This window comes from Catharus ustulatus, unplaced genomic scaffold (genome assembly GCF_009819885.2).
Source record: "Catharus ustulatus isolate bCatUst1 unplaced genomic scaffold, bCatUst1.pri.v2 scaffold_119_arrow_ctg1, whole genome shotgun sequence".
Lineage (NCBI taxonomy): Eukaryota > Metazoa > Chordata > Aves > Passeriformes > Turdidae > Catharus > Catharus ustulatus.
In genome coordinates, this window is record NW_024879465.1 from 1 (window position 1) to 21,222 (window position 21,222).

At 47.8% G+C, this 21,222-nt stretch overlaps 2 protein-coding genes across 2 annotated transcripts; one reads left to right on the plus strand and one right to left on the minus strand.

Annotated features, from left to right (window-relative positions):
• Window positions 1-297: 297 nt before the first annotated feature.
• Window positions 298-5,936, minus strand: LOC117011362 (cytochrome c oxidase subunit 6B1-like). The gene is made up of 4 exons (XM_033086724.1): window positions 5,835-5,936; window positions 4,107-4,223; window positions 2,259-2,359; window positions 298-515 (listed from the first exon to the last, which is right to left on the minus strand). Exons 2-4 carry the CDS (start codon window positions 4,210-4,212, stop codon window positions 462-464), a joined length of 261 nt encoding a protein of 86 aa, XP_032942615.1. The 5' UTR covers window positions 4,213-4,223; window positions 5,835-5,936; the 3' UTR covers window positions 298-461.
• Window positions 5,937-6,263: 327 nt separating this feature from the next.
• Window positions 6,264-20,051, plus strand: LOC117011359 (rRNA 2'-O-methyltransferase fibrillarin-like). Its single transcript, XM_033086721.2, has 9 exons — window positions 6,264-6,304; window positions 7,082-7,123; window positions 8,692-8,874; window positions 10,225-10,319; window positions 11,464-11,634; window positions 13,579-13,711; window positions 15,774-15,886; window positions 18,611-18,756; window positions 19,889-20,051. Exons 1-9 carry the CDS (start codon window positions 6,295-6,297, stop codon window positions 19,908-19,910), a joined length of 915 nt encoding a protein of 304 aa, XP_032942612.1. The 5' UTR covers window positions 6,264-6,294; the 3' UTR covers window positions 19,911-20,051.
• The last annotated feature ends 1,171 nt before the right edge of the window (window positions 20,052-21,222 follow it).

Genomic DNA, 21,222 nt, shown 5'->3' on the forward strand with positions numbered 1-21,222 from the left:
GTCTGAGGTGACATTGGGGGGGTCCCAGGTGACATTGGGGGGTCTGAGGTGACATTGGGGGGGTCTGAGGTGACACTGGGGGGGGTCTGAGGTGACATTGGGGGGTCTGAGGTGACACTGGGGGGGTCTGAGGTGACACTGGGGGGGTCCTGAACGACTCCTGGTGTCCCAAACGTCGCCGTTTCCGCTGTCCCCAAATGTCCCCAAGTGTCCCCAAGTGTCCCCAAGTGTCCCCAGGTGTCCCCAAGTGTCCCCAAGTGTCCCCAGGTGTCCCCACCCCCAGAGCCAAGGCCAGGCCCAGTTTTTAACCCTTTATTGGCGCTGCCACCGCGCGTCCCCTCCCTGGGGGGGGGTGACAGCCGTGTCCCCTCCCCCCCGCGGGCGGTGCCACCTCCCCCAGGCGCGGTGCCATTGATGATGTCATTGATGATGTCACCGATGACGTCACCGGGGGGTGGCGTTCAGATCTTGCCGGGGAAGGTCCCCTCCTCACGGGCCTCGTCCCACGCTGTCAGCTGCGGGGACATTGGGGACATCTGGTGACCCCTGCTGACCCTTGGTGACACCCTAGTGATTCCTGGTGACACCAATGACCCCTGGTGACCCCTGGTGACCCTAGCTGACCCCTGGTGACAATGGTGGCCCTTGAGAACACTCTGGTGACCCTTTAGTGACCCCTGGTGACCCCCGGTGACCCTTGGTGACACTGGTGACCCTTAGGGACCCTTGGTGACCCTCACTGACCCTTGGTGACCCTTGGGGACTCTTGGTGACCCTGGGTGACCCCTGGTGACCCTTTAGTGACCCTGCTGACCCCTGGTGACCCTCTGGTGACCCTTGCTGACCCCAGGTGACCCTTTAGTGACCCCTGGTGACCCTTGGGAACACTTTGGTGACCCCTGGTGACCCTTGGGGACACTGGTGACCCTTGAGAACTCTTGCTGACCTCTGGGGACCCTTAATGACCCTTGGGGACACCCTGGTGACCATTAGGGACCCTTGGGGACACTGGTGACCCTTGGGGACCCTCTAGTGACCCCTGGTGATCCCTGGTGACCCCTGATGACCCTTAGCGACCTCTGGTGACCCTTGGGGACTCTTGGTGACCCTTGGTGACAATGGTGACCCTTGAGAACACTCTAGTGACCCTTGGTGACCCCTGGGACACTGGTGACCCTTAATGACCCTTGGGGACCCTTAATGACCCTCACTGACCCCAGGTGACACTGGTGACCCTTGAGAACACTCTAGCGACCCTTGGTGACCTGTGATGACCCCAGGTGACCCTTCGTGACCCTTAGGGACCCTTGGGGACACTAGTGACACTCTGGTGACCCCCGGTGACCCTTGGTGACCCTGGGTGACCCCTGGTGACATTGGAGACCCTTGGTGACCCTTGGGGACCCCTGGTGACACTTTAGTGACCTTTGATGATCCTTACTGACCTCTAGTGACCCCTGGGGACCCTTAATGACCCTTGGGGACACCCTGGTGACCGTTAGGGACGCTTGGGGACACTGGTGACCCTTGGGGACCCTTTAGTGACCCCTGGTGACACTCTAGTGACCCCTGCTGACCCTGGTGACCCCTGGGGACCCTTAATGACCCTTGGGGACCCTTGGGAACACCCTGGTGACCGTTATGGACCCTTGGCGACCCTGGTGGTGACTTTGGTGACCCCTGGTGACCCTTGAAACCCCCTGGGGACACTCTAGTGACCACTGGTGACCTTTGGTGAGCCCTGGTGACCCCTGGTGACCCTTGAGGACATTTTGGGGACCCTTGGTGACTCTTGGTGACACTCTGGTGACCCTTGGTGACCCTTAATGACCCCTGCTGACCCTCGGTGACCCTTTAGTGACCCTGGGTAACTCCTGGTGACCCTTGGGGACCCTCGGTGACCATTGCTGACCCCTGGTGACCCCTGGTGACACTTTAGTGACCCTGGTGACCCCTGGGGACACTCTAGTGACACTCTAGTGACCCTTGGTGACCCTAGCTGACCCCTAGGGACCCTTGGGAACACCCTGGTTACCGTTAGGGACCCCTGGTGACAACGGTGACCCTTGGTGACCCTCTGGTGACCCCTGGTGACACTTTGGTGACCCCTGGGGACACTCTGGTGACCCTTAGTGACCCCTGGTAACCCCTGCTGACCCTCTGGTGACCCCTGGTGACCCTTGCAACCCCTTGGTGACACTCTAGTGACCCTTAGTGACCCCCAGGTGACCCTTGGTGACCCTGTGGCCGTGACTCACCCATGAGGTCGGGCACAGGGACTTGTAGACGCGGAAATACCACTGGCAGGGGGTGACATCGGCACCGCGCGAGGACAGGGACCGCTGGCACCGCTGGAAATCTGAGGGGACATCAAAGGGACATTGGGGACATTGGGGACACTGAGGGGATTTGAGGGGACATTGGGGACACTGGCAGGGGGTGACATCGGCACCGCGGGAGGACAGCGAGCGCTGGCACCGCTGGAAATCTGTGACACAGGGACATTGGGGACATCAAAGGGACATTGGGGACAGTGGGGACACTGAGGGGATTTGAGGGGACATTGGGGACACTGACAGGGGGTGACATCGGCACCGCGTGAGGACAGGGACCGCTGGCACCGCTGGAAATCTGTGACAGGGACATTGGGGACATTGGGGACATCAAAGGGACATTGGGGACATTGGGGACACTGGCAGGGGGTGACATCGGCACCGCGGGACGACAGCGAGCGCTGGCACCGCTGGAAATCTGTGACAGGGACATTGGGGACACAAAATGGGGCTGGGGACATTGGGGACATTGGGGACAAAATGGAGGAAAAAGGGAAAAAATGGGGGAAAAATGGTGGAAATGGGATTGGGGACATTGGGGACATTGGGGGCATTGGGGACACTGGGGACATTGGGGACACTGAGGGGATTTGGGGACACAAAATGGGATTGGGGACATTGGGGGGACATTGGGGACATTGGGGACAGTGGGGACATTGAGGGGATTTGGGGACACTGGGGACATTGGGGACATGGAGGGGACATTGGGGACACAAAATGGGATTGGGGACATTGAGAGGGATTGGGGGACAGTGAGGGATTTGGGGACATTGGGGACACAAAATGGGATTGGGGACATTGAGGGCGTTGGGGACATTGGGGGCGTTGGGGACATTGGGGACAAAATGCAGAAAAAGGGGAAAAATGGGGGAAAATGGCAGAAATGGGGTTGGGGACATTTGGGGACATTGGGGACACTGAGGGGATTTGGGGACACTGGGGACACTGGGGACATTGAGGGGACATTGGGGACAGTGAGGGATTTGGGGACATTGGGGACAAAATGGAGGAAAAAATGGCGGAAATGGGATTGGGGACACTGGGGACATTGGGGACAGCCCCAAATTTTGGGTTTTTAGGGAATTTTTGGGGGGGAATTTTGGGTTTTTTTTGCGTTCCCAGGTGAGATTTTTGGGGAATATTTTGAATTTTTTGGGTATTTTTTGTTACCCAGATGAATTTTTTTGGGGATATTTTTGCTTTTTGGGTTATATTAATTAACATTAATTAACTTTAATTAATTTTTAATTAACTTTACCCAGATAATTCTGCCAGCAGTTCCTGCTCTGGTTCTGGTTGGGGTTCCCAGGTGAGATTTTTGGGGAATATTTTGAATTTTTGGTTCTTTTTTGTCACCCAGGTTTATTTTTTAGGGGATATTTGAATATTTTAATTAATTCTAATTAACATTAATTAATTTTAATTAACTTTACCCAGGTAATTCTGCCAGCAGTTCCTGGTTGGGGTTCCCAGGTGAGATTTTTGGGGAATATTTTGAATTTTTGGGTATTTTTTGTTACCCAGGTGATTTTTTTGGGGATATTTTGGATATTTTAATTAATTCTAATTAACATTAATTAATTTTTAATTAGCTTTACCCAGGTAATTCTGCCAGCAGTTCCTGGTTGGGGTTCCCAGGTGAGATTTTTGGGGAATATTTTGAATTTTTGGATTATTTTGGGTTCCCAGATCAGATTTTTTTGGGGATATTTTGTATTTTTTCATTATTTTAATTAATTCTAATTAAGTTTAATTAACTTTAATTAATTTTACCCAGATAATTCTGCCAGCAGTTCCTGGTCTGGTTCTGGTTGGGGAACCGGCTGTCGAACGGCGCCGTCTTGTACCGGCCCAGCTTGGCCTTGATGTCCTCAGCCATGGCTAATCAACCTAATTTGCATAATTAATTACACTTAATTAGCACCTGGGCTCATTAATCATCCTCTAATCATTGTTAATTACCAGCCTAGATTGATTAATTGAGCTCAGGGAGGGTTAAATACCAAAAAAATGAAAAAAAAAAAGAAATTAAATTTGAAATTTTGAGGGGTTTGGGAGTTTGTTAATTATGCTAATTAGCAGCTAATTAATTATTGAAATATTTAATTGGTGCTCAGCCAATTTAATAATTATTAAATTACTAATTTATTAAATATTTATTATTAAATTATTAATTAATTTCACACTGCAATGAAAAATAAATTAATAAAAGTGGAAATAGGGGAGATAGAAAGATCACTAATTATGCTAATTAGAACTAATTAATTATTGAAACAGTTAATTAGTGCTCAGCCAATTTAATAATTACTAAATTAATTATTTATTAAATATTTGTTATTAAATTATTAATTAAGCTCACCCTGCAATGAAAAATTAATCAATAAAAATGGAAATAGAGACTGAAAGATCATTAATTATGCTAATTAGCAGTTAATTAATTACCCAAACAGCAAATTAATAATTAACTAAATTAATAATTAATCTAGATTGTTAATTAGATCATTAAATTATTAATTAATCTCACCCTGTGATGAAAAATAAATCAATAAAAATTGAAATTGCAGAAACTAAAAGCTCATTAATTATGCTAATTAGCCCCCATTAATTAATTAACACCTCTAAGGATTAATTAAGACCTTCCTGTAATTAATTAAGACCACCCTGTGTTAATTAATTTCCCCCTGGAGGTAAAAAAAAAAACCCCAGAAAAAAATGGAGATAAATAAAAATTTTAAATAATTAAAACTCCAGAAATTAATTCTGCAAATCAAGCCCTAATTAATTAATTAATAATTAATGATTAATTAATGAACAACCCAGCATTAATTGGATTAATTAATTAATTACAGCTGGAAGGGATTAATTGACCCCCCTGAGCAATGTTAGAATAATTAAACTAAGGAAAATATTTCATAAAATTAATTAGAACTTCCAAAGTTAATTATACAAATTAATCCCTAATTAATTAATAAATTATTAATTATTAATTAATGAATCCCCAGGTTTAATTAAACCTCCCAGGAAGGGATTTCTGGCACAGTTCATTAATTATTAATTAATTACTGAGGTTATTAATTGCTAATTAACATAACATGGATATCCCAGTCCCTCCCAGTTTAAACCAGTTCAAACCAGTGCTCCCAGTAACCCCTCCCAGTTCAAACCAGTGCTCCCATTTTAAACCAGTTCAAACCAGTGCTCCCAGTTCAAACCAGTTCATCCCAGTAACCCCTCCCAGTAAGTCCCAGTGCCCTCCCAGTGCTCCCAGTTCATCCCAGTGCCTTCCCAGTTCAAACCAGTTCATCCCAGTAACCCCTCCCAGTGCTCCCAGTTCATCCCAGTAAACCCCCACACCCCTCCCAGTTCAAGCCAGTGCTCCCAGTTCAAACCAGTTCAAACCAGTGCTCCCAGTTCATCCCAGTAAACCCCCCAGCACCCTCCCAGTCCATCCCAGTTGCCCTCCCAGTGCTCCCAGTCCCCCCCAGTCCTCCCAGTACGTCCCAGTCCTCAAAGTCACTTTCAGCCGCGCTCGCCGCTCGCCGGAACCAACGAGTCACGCCGGAAGCGTCAGAGCGTCGCCGGAAATGACGTCACGCGACCACAGAGCGCCGCTTTCGGGCCAGAGCGTCTCACTTGGAGGAAAAATGGCGGCGACGCCGCGGAGTCCGCCGGAATTGCCCGGAAATGGCGCCAAAACGCAGCGATGCGCCACAGAAAGCTCCGTTAGAGCCCCGAAATCGCCATTATTTGTCCCAAAATCCCCATTTTTTGTCCCAAATGCGCATTTTTTACCCCAAAATCCCCTCGGGAGCCTCCTTGGGGCGCTCTGAGGGCACTTCCGCCCAGAAAGGGGCGGAGCCTGAGCGGCCGGGCGGGGACGGCGCATGCGCGAGACGTGATTTGTGACGTCATTTCCGGTTCCGCCACAGGCGCGCGAGCCCCGCGTGGAGAAAGCGGCGCGATGAGGCCGGGTGGGAAACTGGGACAAACTGGGACAAACTGGGACGGACTGGGACAAACTGGGAGGGACTGGGAGGGACTGGTGGGCACTGGGAGAGGGTTCGGGGTAACTGGAATGGGCTGGGCTGGGACTGGGGGTTACTGGGAGGAACTGGGAGGGCAACTGGGATGAACTGGGAGAGATTGGAGGGGAACTGGGATGAACTGGGGTGTACTGGGAGGGACTGGGATGAACTGGGAGGGACTGGGATGAGACTGGGAGGGAACTGGGAGCAACTGGGATGAGACTGGGATGGACTGGGGATTACTGGGATGGAACTGGGAGGGTTTTGGGGGTAACTGGGTTATACTGGGAGGGAACTGGAAGGGGTTTGGGGGTTACTGGGTTATACTGGGATGGACTGGGAGGGAACTGGGAGGGTTTTGGGGGTAACTGGTTTATACTGGGAGGGTTTTGGGGGTTACTGGTTTATACTGGGAGGGAACTGGGAGGGTTTAGGGGGTAACTGGGTTATACTGGGAGGGAACTGGGAGGGTTTTGGGGGTTACTGGGCTATACTGGGAGGGTTTTGGGGGTTACTGGTTTATACTGGGATATACTGGGAGGGTTTGGGGGGTTACTGGGTTATACTGGGAGGGAACTGGGAGGGTTTTGGGGGTTACTGGGTTATACTGGGAGGGGTTTGGGGGTTACTGGGTTATACTGGGATATACTGGGAGCCTCCAGGGCTGCTCCCAGTAGCTCCCAGTTTGTCCCAGTTTGTCCCAGTCTGACCAGTTCCCTGCAGGTTTCAGCCCCCGAGGGGGACGCGGCGGCTTCCGGGGCCGAGGTGAGTCCCAGTACAAACCAGTACAAACCAGTATGCTCCCAGTATGGACCAGTCCTGTCCCAGTGCCCCCCAGTAACCCCAGTTTCCCCCCCCAGTATATCCCAGTAACCCCAGTTCCCCTCCCAGTATATCCCAGTAACCCAAATAATCCATCCCAGTCTGTCCCAGTATATCCCAGTAACCCCAGTAACCCATCCCAGTCTCTCCCAGTAACCCAAGTTTCCTCCCCAGTTTGTCCCAGTATATCCCAGTAACCCCAGTTTCCCCCCTAGTTTCTCCCAGTATAACCCAGTTCCCCTCCAGTTCCCCATCCCAGTATTCCCAGTATATCCCAGTATGCCCCAGTACAACCCCAGTAACCCATCTTTGTCTCTCCCAGTCCATCCCAGTCCATCCCAGTATAACCCAGTCTCTCTCCCACAGGTTCCCCGTTCCTCCCAGTCCATCCCAGTCCCTCCCAGTATAAACCAGTCTCTCCCAGTACCCACCCGAGTCTCTCCCAGTTCCTCCCAGTATATCCCAGTATAACCCAGTCTTTCCCTGCAGGTTCCCCAGTATAACCCAGTCTCTCCCAGTCTGTCCCAGTCCATCCCAGTATATCCCAGTATAACCCAGTCTCTCCCCGCAGGTTCCCCGTTCCCCCCAGTCCATCCCAGTCCCTCCCAGTATAAACCAGTATGTCCCAGTATAACCCAGTCTCTCTCCTGCAGGTTCCCCATTCCCCCCAGTGCCTCCCAGTATAAACCAGTATATCCCAGTATAACCCAGTCTCTCCCCGCAGGTTCCCCAGTATCTCCCAGTCCATCCCAGTATAAACCAGTATAACCCAGTCTCTCTCCCGCAGGTTCCCCAGTCCCTCCCAGTATAAACCAGTATAACCCAGTCTCTCTCCCGCAGGTTCCCCAGTCCATCCCAGTCTCTCCCAGTTCCCTCCCAGTCCATCCCAGTCCATCCCAGTCCATCCCAGTATACCCCAGTGTCTCTCCCGCAGGTTCCCCATTCCCCCCGGTCCATCCCAGTCCATCCCAGTCCCTCCCAGTCCATCCCAGTATATCCCAGTATAACCCAGTCTCTCTCCCGCAGGTTCCCCAGTCCCTCCCAGTATAAACCAGTATAGCCCAGTCTCTCTCCCGCAGGTTCCCCAGTCCATCCCAGTCATTCCCAGTATAAACCAGTGTATCTCAGTATAACCCAGTCTCTCCTGCAGGTTCCCCAGTCCATCCCAGTCCCTCCCAGTATAAACCAGTATAAACCAGTATATCCCAGTATAACCCATTATCTCTCCCGCAGGTTCCCCAGTCCCTCCCAGTCCCTCCCAGTACATCCCAGTATAACCCAGTCTCTCCCCGCAGGTTCCCCAGTCCATCCCAGTCCATCCCAGTATATCCCAGTATACCCCAGTATCTCTCCCGCAGGTTCCCCGTTACCCCCGGTCCATCCCAGTCCCTCCCAGTCCCTCCCAGTATATCCCAGTACATCCCAGTATAACCCAGTCTCTCCCGCAGGTTCCCCAGTCCCTCCCAGTATAACCCAGTATATCCCAGTATAACCCAGTATCTCTCCCGCAGGTTCCCCGTTCCCTCCCCGCGGAGGGGGCGGGGCCCGAGGAGGGGGCGGAGCCCGCGGAGGGGGCGGGGCCAGAGGCGGCCCCAGGGGGCGGGGCCGAGGCCGAGGGGGCGGGGCCAGGGGCGGGGCCCGGGCCGGATTCAAAGGCGGGAAAAAAGTGACGGTGGAGCCGCACAGACACGAGGGTAACTGGGATGGACTGGGATATACTGGGAGGGACTGGGATGGACTGGGAGGGTAACTGGGGTTACTGGGACATACTGGGAGGGACTGGGATGGACTGGGAGGGACTGGGGGGTGGAGCCGCACAGACACGAGGGTAACTGGGATGGACTGGGAGGGACTGGGAGGGTAACTGGGGTTACTGGGACATACTGGGATGGACTGGGATGGACTGGGAGGGACTGGGATGGGTACTGGGGATACTGGGATGGACTGGGATGGACTGGGATGGTAACTGGGGTTACTGGGACATACTGGGAGGGACTGGGAGGGACTGGGGGGTGGAGCCCCACAGGCACGAGGGTAACTGGGATGGACTGGGAGGGGTACTGGGGATACTGGGAGGGACTGGGAGAGACTGGGAGGAACTGGGATGGACTGGGAGGGGTACTGGGGATACTGGGATATGCTGGGATGGACTGGGAGGGACTGGGGGGTGGAGCTGCACAGACATGAGGGTAACTGGGATATACTGGGAGGGACTGGGAGAGGTACTGGGGATACTGGGAGGGGCTGGGATGGTGCTGTGGAGCATCTTTGGGTCTCAGGTGTCCCCAGATGTGCCCAGGTGTGTCCCAGGTATCCCAGGTGTGTCCCCAGTTGTCCCCAGGTCTATCTCAGGTGTCCCCAGGTGTCTCCAGGTGTCTCTCAGGTGTGTCCCAGCTGTCTCAGGTGTCCCCAGGTGTGCCCAGGTGTCCCCAGGTGTCCCCAGGTATCTCAGGTGTCCCCAGGTGTGTCTCAGGTCAGGTGTGCCCTCTCAGGTGTGTCCCCAGGTGTATCTCAGGTGTCCCAGGTGTCCCCAGGTACATCTCAGGTGTGCCCTCTCAGGTGTGCCGTTCCAGGTACCCCAGGTGTATCTCAGGTATCTCAGGTGTCCCCAGGTGTGTCCCCAGGTGTCTCTATCTCAGGTGTCCCCAGGTATATTCCAGGTGTCCCCAGGTGTCCCCAGGTGTCCCCAGGTGTTGTATCTCAGGTGTGCCCTCCCAGGTGTGTCCCCAGGTATCTCAGGTGTCCCCAGGTGTCCCCAGTTATATTTCGGGTGTGTCCTCTCAGGTGTCCCCAGGTATCTCGGGTATCTCTCAGCCGTCCCCAGGTGTCCCCTCCCAGGTGTATCTCAGGTGTCCCCAGGTGTCTGTATCTCAGGTGTTCCCTCCCAGGTGTGTCCCCAGGTGTGTCTCAGGTGTCCCCAGGTATCTCAGGTGTGTCCCCAAGTGTCCCCAGGTATATCTCAGGTGTCCCCAGGTGTCCCCAGGTGTTGTATCTCAGGTGTCCCCAGGTGTGTCCCCAGGTACATCTCAGGTGTCCCCTCCCAGGTGTGTTCATCTGCCGCGGGCGCGAGGACGCGCTGGTGACGCGGAACCTGGTGCCGGGGGAGTCGGTGTACGGCGAGAAGCGCATCAGCGTCGAGGTGAGCCGCTGGTTTGGACTGGTTTATACTGGGAGGGACTGGTTTGGACTGGGAGGGACTGGTTTGGACTGGTTTATACTGGGAGGGACTGGGAGGAAAAATCCTGGCGGTTTTAGGGTGAAAAATGGGGATTTGGGGATAAAACAGGAGGGACTGGTTTGGACTGGGAGGGACTGGGAGGGACTGGTTTGTACTGGTGTATACTAGATATAGTGGACCATATTGGTTTGTACTGGTTTAAACTGGTCCATACTGGTTTATACTGGTCCATACTGGTTTATAGTGGTTTCAACTGGCTTATATTGGTTTGTATTAGTTTAAACTGGTCCATACTGGTTTGTACTGGTTTAAACTGGCCCATACTGGTTTGTACTGGTTTAAACTGGTCCATATTGGCCCATACTGGGTCCATACTGGTTTAAACTGGTCCATACTGGTCTGTACTGGACCACACTGGTTTGTACTGGCCTATACCGTTTTAAAGTGGTCCATAGTGATTTAAACTGGTTCTGTACTGGCTTGTACTGGTTTAAACTGGTCCATACTGGTTTGTAATATTTTAAACTGGTCCATACTGGTTTGTACTGTTTTAAACTGGTCCATACTGGTTTGTACTGGTTTAAACTGGTCCATACTGGTTTGTACTGGTTTAAACTGGTCCATACTGGCCCATACTGGGTCCATACTTCCTTATATGGATTCGTACTGGTTTATACCGGTCCATACTGGTTTGTACTGGTTTATACCGGTCCGTACTGCTCCATACTGGTTTGTACTGGTCCATACTGGGTCCATACTGGTCTGTATTGATCCATACTGGTTTGTACTGGTCCATACTGGTTTGTACTGGTTTGTACTGGTCCATACTGGTTCGTACTGGTCCATACTGGTTTATACTGGTTTATACTGGTTTATACTGGTTTCCCAGGACGGGGACACCCCCATTGAGTACCAAACCCTTCGTGGGTTTGGACCTTACTGGGAAGGGCCAATACAAACATACTGGTTTGTACTGGTTTATATCAATCCTTACTGATTTGTACTGGTTTATACTGGTCCATACTGGTTTGTACTGGTCCATACTGGTCCATACTGGTTTATACTGGTTTGTACTGGTCCATACTGGTCCATACTGGTTTCCCAGGACGGGGACACCTCCGTTGAGTACCGGGCCTGGAACCCGTTCCGCTCCAAGCTGGCGGCCGCGATCCTGGGGGGCATCGACCAAATCCACATCCGGCCCGGAGCCAAGGTGCTGTACCTGGGAGCGGCCTCGGGGACAACAGTGAGCCACGTCAGTGACATCGTGGGACAGGTAAGGACACACCTGGGACAGGTAACACACACACCTGGGACAGGTAACACACACACCTGAGCACACACACACACATCCGGCCGGGAGCCAAGGTGCTGTACCTGGGGGCGGCCTCGGGGACAACAGTGAGCCACGTCAGTGACATCGTGGGACAGGTAAGGACACACCTGGGACAGGTAACACACACACCTGGGACAGGTAACACACCTGGGACAGGTAACACACCTGGACATGTAACACACCTGGGACAGGTGACACACCTGGGACAGGTAACACACACACCTGGGACAGGTAACACACCTGGGCACACCTCAGGTGTTCTCAGGTGTTCTGTGACATTTTTGGTGACGTTTTTGATGATTTTTGGTTCCATTTTTGATTTTTTTGGTGATATTTTTTATGATTTTGGTGATTTTTTAAATTGCGGGACGGTGTCATTTACACCATGGAGTTCAGTGACATTTCTCATTATTTTATTGATTTTTTTGGTGATATTTTTTGTGATTTTGGTGATTTTTTGGATTCCATGACGGTGTCATTTACGCCATGGAGTTCTGTGACATTTTTCGTTTTTTTGATGATTTTTGGTTCTGTTTTGGGTGATTTTGATGATTTTTTATCCCCCTGGACAACGTCGTTTACGCCGTGGATTTCAGTGACATTTTTCATTATTTTAATGATTTTTTTGGTGATATTTTTTGTGATTTTGGTGATTTTTTGGATTCCAGGACGGTGTCATTTACGCCATGGAGTTCAGTGACATTTTTCATTTTTTTGATAATTTTTTACGCCATTTTTTATGATTTTGTTGATTTTTGTCGCCCAGGATTGTGTTGTTTACGCCGTGGAGTTTGTGACATTTCTCATTTTTTTGATGATTTTTTTGGTGACATTTTTTGTGATTTTGGTGATTTTTTTGGTGATATTTTTTATGATTTTGATGATTTTTTGGATTCCAGGACGGTGTCATTTACACCATGGAGTTCAGTGACATTTCTCATTATTTTGATAATTTTTTGGTTACATTTTTCATTATTTTGATGATTTTTTGGGTGATTTTGATGATATTTTGGATTTCAGGATGGTGTTTTTTACACCATGGAGTTCAGTGACATTTCTCATTTTTTTGATAATTTTTTGGGTGATTTTTTGTGATTTTGGTAAATTTTTGGATTTCAGGACGGTGTCGTTTATGCTGTGGGTTCAGTGACATTTCTCATTTTTTTGATGATTTTTTTGGTGATATTTTTTGTGATTTTGATGATTTTTTTGGGTGATATTTTTTATTATTTTGATGGCTTTTTGGATTCCAGGATGGTGTCGTTTACACCGTGGAGTTCAGTGACATTTTTCATTTTTTTGATAATTTTTTGATTCCATTTTGGGTGATTTTGATGATTTTTTTGTCCCCCAGGACGGTGTCGTTTACGCCGTGGAGTTCGGTGACATTTCTCATTTTTTTGATGATTTTTTGGGTGATTTTTTGTGGTTTTGGTAAATTTTTGGATTTCAAGACGGTGTCGTTTACGCTGTGGGTTCAGTGACATTTTTGATTATTTTGATAATTTTTTTGGTGATATTTTTTGTGATTTTGATGATTTTTTTGGTGATATTTTTTATTATTTTGATGGTTTTTTGGATTTCAGGACAGTGTCGTTTACACCGTGGAGTTCAGTGACATTTCTCATTATTTTGATAATTTTTTGGGTGATTTTTTGTGATTTTGATAATTTTTCGGATTTCAGGACGGTGTCATTTAAGCCGTGGAGTTCAGTGACATTTTTTATTATTTTGATGAATTTTTTGGTTCCATTTTTTATGATTTTGTTGATTTTTGTCCCCAGGACAGTGTCCGTTACACCATGGAGTTCAGTGACATTTCTCATTTTTTTGATAATTTTTTGGGTGATTTTTTGTGATTTTTGTTATTTTTTTTATCCCCAGGACGGTGTGGTTTACGCTGTGGAGTTCTCGCACCGCTCGGGCCGGGACCTGCTCAACGTGGCCAAGAAAAGAACGAACGTGGTGCCGGTGATCGAGGACGCGCGGCACCCGCACAAATACCGCATGCTGATTGGTCAGTTACACAAATCCCGCACGCTGATTGGTCAGTTACACAAATACCGCGTGCTGATTGGTCAGTTACACAAATACCGCGTGCTGATTGGTCAGTTACACAAATACCGCGTGCTGATTGGTCAGTTACACAAATACCGCATGCTGATTGGTCAGTTACACAAATCCCGCGTGCTGATTGGTCAGTTACACAAATACCGCACGCTGATTGGTCAGTTATCACAAATCCCGCGTGCTGATTGGTCAGTTACACAAATACCGCATGCTGATTGGTCAGTTACACAAATCCCGCGTGCTGATTGGTCAGTTACACAAATACCGCACGCTGATTGGTCAGTTACACAAATCCCGCATGCTGATTGGTCAGTTACACAAATCCCGCATGCTGATTGGTCAGTTACACAAATCCCGCATGCTGATTGGTCAGTTACACAAATACCGCATGCTGATTGGTCAGTTACACAAATCCCGCATGCTGATTGGTCAGTTATCACAAATCCCGCACTCTGATTGGTCAGTTACACAAATACCGCACGCTGATTGGTCAGTTACACAAATCCCGCATGCTGATTGGTCAGTTACACAAATACCGCACGCTGATTGGTCAGTTACACAAATACCGCACACTGATTGGTCAGTTACACAAATACCGCGTGCTGATTGGTCAGTTACACAAATACCGCATGCTGATTGGTCAGCTACACAAATCCTGTGTGCTGATTGGTCAGTTACACAAATCCCGCGTGCTGATTGGTCAGTTACACAAATCCCACATGCTGATTGGTCAGTGCCGGTTTGGGGTTTTCTCTGATTTTTTGGTTGGAATTTTGGGATTTTTTGGCTGGAATTTCAGGAACTTTTGTTTGGAATTTCAGGGGTTTTTTCACTGGAATGTCAGGAATTTTTGCCAAAATTTCAGGATTTTTTGGCTGGAATTTCAGAATTTTTTCACTGAAATTTTAGGATTTTTTGGCTGGAATTTCAGAATTTTTTCACTGAAATTTTAGGATTTTTGGCTGAAATTTCAAGATATTTTTCTGAAATTTCAGAATTTTTTCACTGAAATGTCAGGATTTATGGCTGGAATTTTTGGTTGGAATTTCAGGATTTTTTGGTTGGAATTTCAGGACTTTTTGAGTGAAATTTGAGGATTTTTTGGGTGGAATTTTGGGGTTTTTTGTTTGGAATTTCAGGATTTTTTTTGGATGGGATTTTTCAGGGATTTTTGGCTGAAATTTTGGGACTTTTGGCTGGAATTTTGGCAGTTTTGGCTGGAATTTCTGGGATATTTTGAGTGGTATTTTGGAATTTTTTTGGCCTGTATTTCTGGATTTTTTGTTTGGCATTTCAGGATTTTTTTGCTGCAATTTCAGGATTTTTTATTTGGAATTTCAGGATTTTTTTGGCTGCAATTTTGGGTTTTTTTCACTGAGATTTCAGGATTTTTTGGGTAGAATTTGGGGATTTTTTTTGTCTGGAATTGCAGGATTTTTTGGTTGGAATTTCGGAATTTTTTCACTGGTATTTTAGGATTTTTTGGGTGGAATTTCGGGATATTTTGTCTGGAATTTCAGAATTTTTTTGCTGAAATTTCAGGATTTTTGGCTGGAATTTCTGGTTGGAATTTCAGGATTTTTTGGCTGGAATTTGGGATTCTTTGGGTGGAATTTCGGGATTTTTTTTAATGTAATTTTTCAGGTATTTTTGGCTGCAATGTCAGGATCTTTTGCTGGAATTTTGGGATTTTTTCACTGGAATTTCAGGATTTTTGGCTGGAATTTTTGGTTGGAATTTCAGGATTTTTGGGCCAGAATTTCAAGATTTTTGGCTGGATTTTTTGGCTGAAATTTGGGGATTTTTTCACTGAAATTTCAGAATATTTTCTCTGAAATTTCAGGATTTCTTGGGTGGAATTTTGGGATATTTTGGGTGGAATTTGGGGATATTTTAGGTGGAATTTTGGGATATTTCAGCTGGAATTTCTGGGATATTTTGGGTGGAAATCTGGGATATTTTGGGCAGAATTTTGGAATTTTTGGCGGATTTTGTCCCTTTCCCCCCAGGCATGGTGGACGTGATCTTCGCCGACGTGGCCCAGCCCGACCAGACGCGAATCGTGGCCCTGAACGCGCATCACTTCCTGCGCTGCGGGGGGCACTTCCTCATCTCCATCAAGGTACGCACCAGTACAGACCAGTATGGACCAGTATGGACCAGTGCAGACCAGTATAAACCAGTACAGACCAGTACAGACCAGTATAAACCAGTACAAACCAGTACAGGGCAGACACACATCGTGGCCCTGAACGCGCATCACTTCCTGCGCTGCGGGGGGCACTTCCTCATCTCCATCAAGGTACGCACCAGTATAAACCAGTATGGACCAGTATGGACCAGTATGGACCAGTACAGACCAGTATAAACCAGTACAGACCAGTACAGACCAGTACAGACCAGTACAGAGCTGTACAGACCAGTATAAACCAGTATAGACCAGTACAGAGCAGTACAGAGCAGTATGAACCAACACAGACCAGTACAAACCAGTACAGACCAGTATAGAGCAGTAGAGAGCAATATAAACCAGTATGGACCAGTATAAACCAGTACAGACCAGTATAGACTAGTACAGACCAGTATAGACCAATATAAACCAGTATAGACCAGTACAGACCAGTATAAACCAGTACAGACCAGTATAAATGAGTACATGCTAGTACGGACCAGTATAGACTAGTATATACCAGTATGGACCAGTACAGACCAGTATAAACCAGTATGGACCAGTACAGACCAGTATGGACCAGTATAAACCAGTACAGACCAGTATAAACCACTACAGGCCAGTATAGACCAGTACAGACCAGTATAAACCAGTAGAGACCAATACAGAGCAATATAAACCAGTATGGACCAGTATAAACCAGTACAGACCAGTATGGGGTACTGGGAGTGGGAATTGAGGAGTTAGAACCAGTAAGGAATTGGTTTAAACCAGTTCTAACTGGTTTTAGACTGGGTTTAACTGGTTTTAAGTGCAGTTTAACTGGTTCTTACTGGTTTGAACTGGTTCTGGTTTTTTTTACTGGTCTTACTGGTTTGAACTGGGATTGAACTGGTTTTCACCGCTGTTTAACTGGTTCTAACTGGTTCTAACTGGTGCTTAACTGGTTCTGACTGGTGTTGAACCGGGATTGAACTGGTTCTAACTGGTCTTAACTGGTCCTAACTGGTTCTAAGTAGTGTTTATCTGGTGCTTAACTGGTATTGGACTGGTTTTCACTGGTTCAAACTGGTTTTAACTGGTGTTTAACCAGCTCTAACTGGTTCTAAGTGGTGCTGAACTGGTTCTAACTGGTCTTTAACTGGATTGAACTGGTTTGAACTGTTGTTTGACTGGTTCTGACTGGTTCTAAGTGACTCTAACTGGTTCTAAACTGGTTGGAACTGGTTCTTACTGGTTTTCACTGGTTCAAACTGGTTTTAACTGCCATTTAACCAGTTCTAACTGGTTCTAAGTGGTCTTGAGCTGGGATTAAACTGGATTGAACTGGTCTGAACTGCTGTTTAACCAGTTCTGACTGGCCCTAACTGGTGCTGAACTGGTTCTAACTGGTTTGAACTGGAATTGAACTGGTTTTAATTGGTTTTATCTGCCATTTAACCGGTTCTAACTGGTCTTAAATGGTGTTTAACTGGTTCTAAACTGGTTGGAACCAGTTCTAACTGGTGTTTAACTGGTTCTAAGTAGTGTTGAACTGGGATTTAACTGGTTTTAACTGGTTTTAACTGCCATTTAACCAATTCTAACCAGTTCTAACTGGTCCTAACTGGTTCTAACCGGTTGGAACTGGTTGGAACCAGTTCTAAGTGGTTGAAACTGGTTCTAACTGGTGTTTAACTGGTTCTAAGTGGTGTTGACCTGGTTTTAACTGGTTTTAACTGCCATTTAACCAATTCTAATCAGTTCTAACTGGTCCTAACTGGTTCCAGCTGGTCCTAACTGGTTCTAACTGGTTGGAACCGGTTCTAACTGGTGTTCAACTGGTTCTAAGTGGTGTTGAACTGGTTTTAACTGCCATTTAACCAATTCTAACCAGTTCTAACTGGTCCTAACCGGTTCTAAACTGATAGAAACCAGTTCTAACCAGTTGGAACTGGTTCTAAACTGGTTGGAACCGGTTCTAACTGGTGTTTAGCTGGTTCTGACTGGTATTGAACTGGTTTTAACTGGTTTTAATTACCATTTAACCAATTCTAACTGGTTGTAACTGGTCCTAACTGGTTCTAAGCTGGTTGGAATCAGTTTTAACTGGTTGGAACTGGTTCTAACTGGTGTTTAACTGGTTTTAAGTGGTGTTGAACCAGGATCAAACTGGTTTTAACTACTCTTTAAACAATTCTAACTGGTTATAACTGGTCCTAACTGGTTCTAAACTGGTCCTAACCAGTTCTAAACTTGTAGGAACCGGTTCTAACCGGTTGAAACTGGTTCTAAACCGGTTGGAACTGATTCTAAACTGGTTGGAACTGGTTCTAACTGGTTGGAACTGGTTCTAGTTGGTGTTTAACTGGTTCTAAGTGGTGTTGAACTGGTTTTAACTGGTTTTAACTGCCATTTAACCAATTCTAACTGGTTCTAACTGGCCCTAACTGGTTCTAACTGGTCCTAACCAGTTGTAAACTGGTTGGAACCAGTTCTAACTGGTTGAAACAGCTTCTAACTGGTGTTCAACTGGTTCTAAGTGGTGTTGAACTGGGATTTAACTGGTTTTAACTACCATTTAGCCAGTTCTAACTGGCCCTAACTGGTTCTAACTGGTCCTAACTGGTTCTAACCAGTTAGAACTGGTTCTAAACGGGTTAGAACCGGTTCTAACTGGTCCGGGCCGGTTCCCAGGCCAACTGCATCGACTCGACGGCGCCGGCCGAGGCCGTGTTCGCGGGGGAGGTGAAGAAGATGACGGCCGAGAGGATGAAGCCGCAGGAGCAGCTGACGCTGGAGCCCTACGAGAGGGACCACGCCGTGGTGGTCGGCGTCTACCGGTACTGGGTTGTACTGGGTTGTACTGGGTTATACTGGGTTATACTGGGTTGTACTGGGAGGGACTGGGAGGGACTGGGAGGGGAAAAAACAACAGGTTTGGGCACGAAAATGGGGATTTTAGGGTGAAAAATGGGGATTTTGGAGATAAAAAGGGGACTGGGATGAACTGGTTTATACTGGGAGGGACTGGGAGGGGACTGGGTTATACTGGGAGGCACTGGTTTATACTGGGATGGGACTGGAAGAGACTGGAAGGGCACTGGTTCATACTGGGAGGGCACTGGGAGGGCACTCAGTGTGCAACTGGTCTGTACTGGTCCATACTGGTTTATACTGGTCCATGCCAGTCCATACTGGGTTATAGTGGTCTGTACTGGTCCATACTGGTCTCGACTGGTTTATACTGGTTCTTGTTGTTCTATACTGGTTTATACTGGTCCATAATAGTCCATACTGGTTTATACTGGTTTATATTGGTCCGTACTGATCCATACCAGTTTATACTGGTCTGTACTGGTCCATACTGGTCCATACTGGTCCATAATGGTCCATACTGGTTTATACTGGTCCGTACTGGTGTGTACTGGTCCATACTGGTTTATACTGGTCCATACTGGTTTAACTGGTTTATACTGGTCCATACTGGTCCATACTGGTCTGCGCTAATCCGTGCCAGTGTATACTGGTCTGTACTGGTCTGTACTGGTCCATACTGGTCCATACTGGTTTGTACTGGTCCATACTGGTCTGTACTGGTTCATACTGGTCCATACTGGTTTATACTGGTCCATACTGGTCCATACTGGTTTAACTGGTTTATACTGGTCCATACTGGTTTATACTGGTTCATACTGGTTTATACTGGTCCATACTGGTCCATACTGGTCCGTACTGGTCCATACTGGTTTATACTGGTCCATACTGGTTCATACTGGTCCATACTGGTCCATACTGGTTTATACTGATCCATACTGGTCCATACTGGTCCATACTGGTCCATACTGGTCCATACTGGTTTATACTGGTCCATACTGGTCCATACTGGTTTATACTGGTTCATACTGGTTTATACTGGTCCATACTGGTTTATACTGGTCTATACTGGTGCTCACTACCCCTCTCTCCCCCCAGGCCCCCTCCAAAGGAGAAATGACGTCATCTCACCTCCGGCCCGCCAGGGGGCGCCAACAGCGTGGGCGTGGCCTAGCCCGGAAGTGCTCTGCGCTGAGCCGGAAGTGGGCGTGGCCTAACCCGGAAGTTGTTTTTTGTTTGCGGGGTGGGGGGAGGGGCCCGAGGGGGGGTTTGGTAAATAAAGGAAATTTGATTAATTGGTGGCGTCTTTAATTAATTAATGAGGGGTTAATTAACAGATTGGGGAGGGGTTAACGGGGTAATTAAAGGGGGTTGGGGATTAATGGAGTTATTAATTAGTGGGTTAATTAATTAATGGTTAGATTAATTCATTAAAGGTTAGCTGCAGGTAATTATTTAACTTTAATTAATTAGGGATGATTAATTGCTGTGAGGGGTTAATTAATTCCTGGGCATGCTAATTACTAATTAATTTCGTTTATCTAATTAGTGGGGGGGAATAATTACAGGCCTTAATTAGAATTAATTAATTAAGTGGGAAGTGATTAATTGTGGGCAGAACTGGGTTTTTAATTAATTATTTGGGTTAATTAATTAATTTAAATTATCTAATTAGTGGGGGGTGAATAATTACAGGCCTTAATTGGAGTTAATGACTTAATTAAGAGGGAAGTGATTAATTATGGGAACATCTGGGTTTTTAATTAATTATTGGGGTTAATTAATTAATTAATGGAAGGGGTTAATTAGCTGCAGGTTCATTAATTGGGGCTAATTAATGATGGGGTTAATTAATGATGGTTAAATAAACCCTGGGGGTTACTGGGATTGGACTGGGATGGATTGGGAGGGACTGGGATGAACTGGGAGGGGTTTGAGGGTTACTGGGAGGGGATTAAGGGTTACTGGGATGAACTGGGATTGGACTGGGATGAACTGGGAGGGACTGGGATGAACTGGGATTGAACTGAGAGGGAACTGGGGGTTACTGGAATGAACTGGAATGAACTGGGATTGAACTGGGATAGATGGGGAGGGACTGGGAGGGACTGGGATTGAACTGGGATAGACTGGGAGGGGATACTGGGATGGGTCTGGGCCTTACTGGGATGAACTGGGAGGGGATTGAGGGTTACTGGTCTGAACTGGGAGGGACTGGGATGACCTAGGAGGGAACTGGGAGTTACTGGAATGAATTGGGATGAACTGGGCCTTACTGGGAGCACTGGGATGAACTGGGAGCACTGGGAGGATGAACTGGGGGTTACTGGGATGAACTGGGAGGGGACTGGGGGTTACTGGGATGGACTGGGCTGAACTGGGAGGGAGCTCAGGGGTTACTGGGATGAACTGGGAGCACTGGGAACATGAAC

Bases quoted from the DNA above. Each gene is read 5' to 3' on its own strand.
- LOC117011362 (XM_033086724.1), bottom strand. From the start codon at position 4,212: ATGGCTGAGGACATCAAGGCCAAGCTGGGCCGGTACAAGACGGCGCCG. The intron at 2,360-4,106 runs GTAAAATTAATT...ATGTCCCCTCAG, and splicing joins CTGCTGGCAGAATTATCTGG to ATTTCCAGCGGTGCCAGCGG. The intron at 516-2,258 runs GTGAGTCACGGC...ATGTCCCCGCAG, and splicing joins CCCTGTGCCCGACCTCATGG to CTGACAGCGTGGGACGAGGC.
- LOC117011359 (XM_033086721.2), top strand. The intron at 10,320-11,463 runs GTGAGCCGCTGG...CTGGTTTCCCAG, and splicing joins AGAAGCGCATCAGCGTCGAG to GACGGGGACACCTCCGTTGA. The intron at 11,635-13,578 runs GTAAGGACACAC...TTTTATCCCCAG, and splicing joins TCAGTGACATCGTGGGACAG to GACGGTGTGGTTTACGCTGT.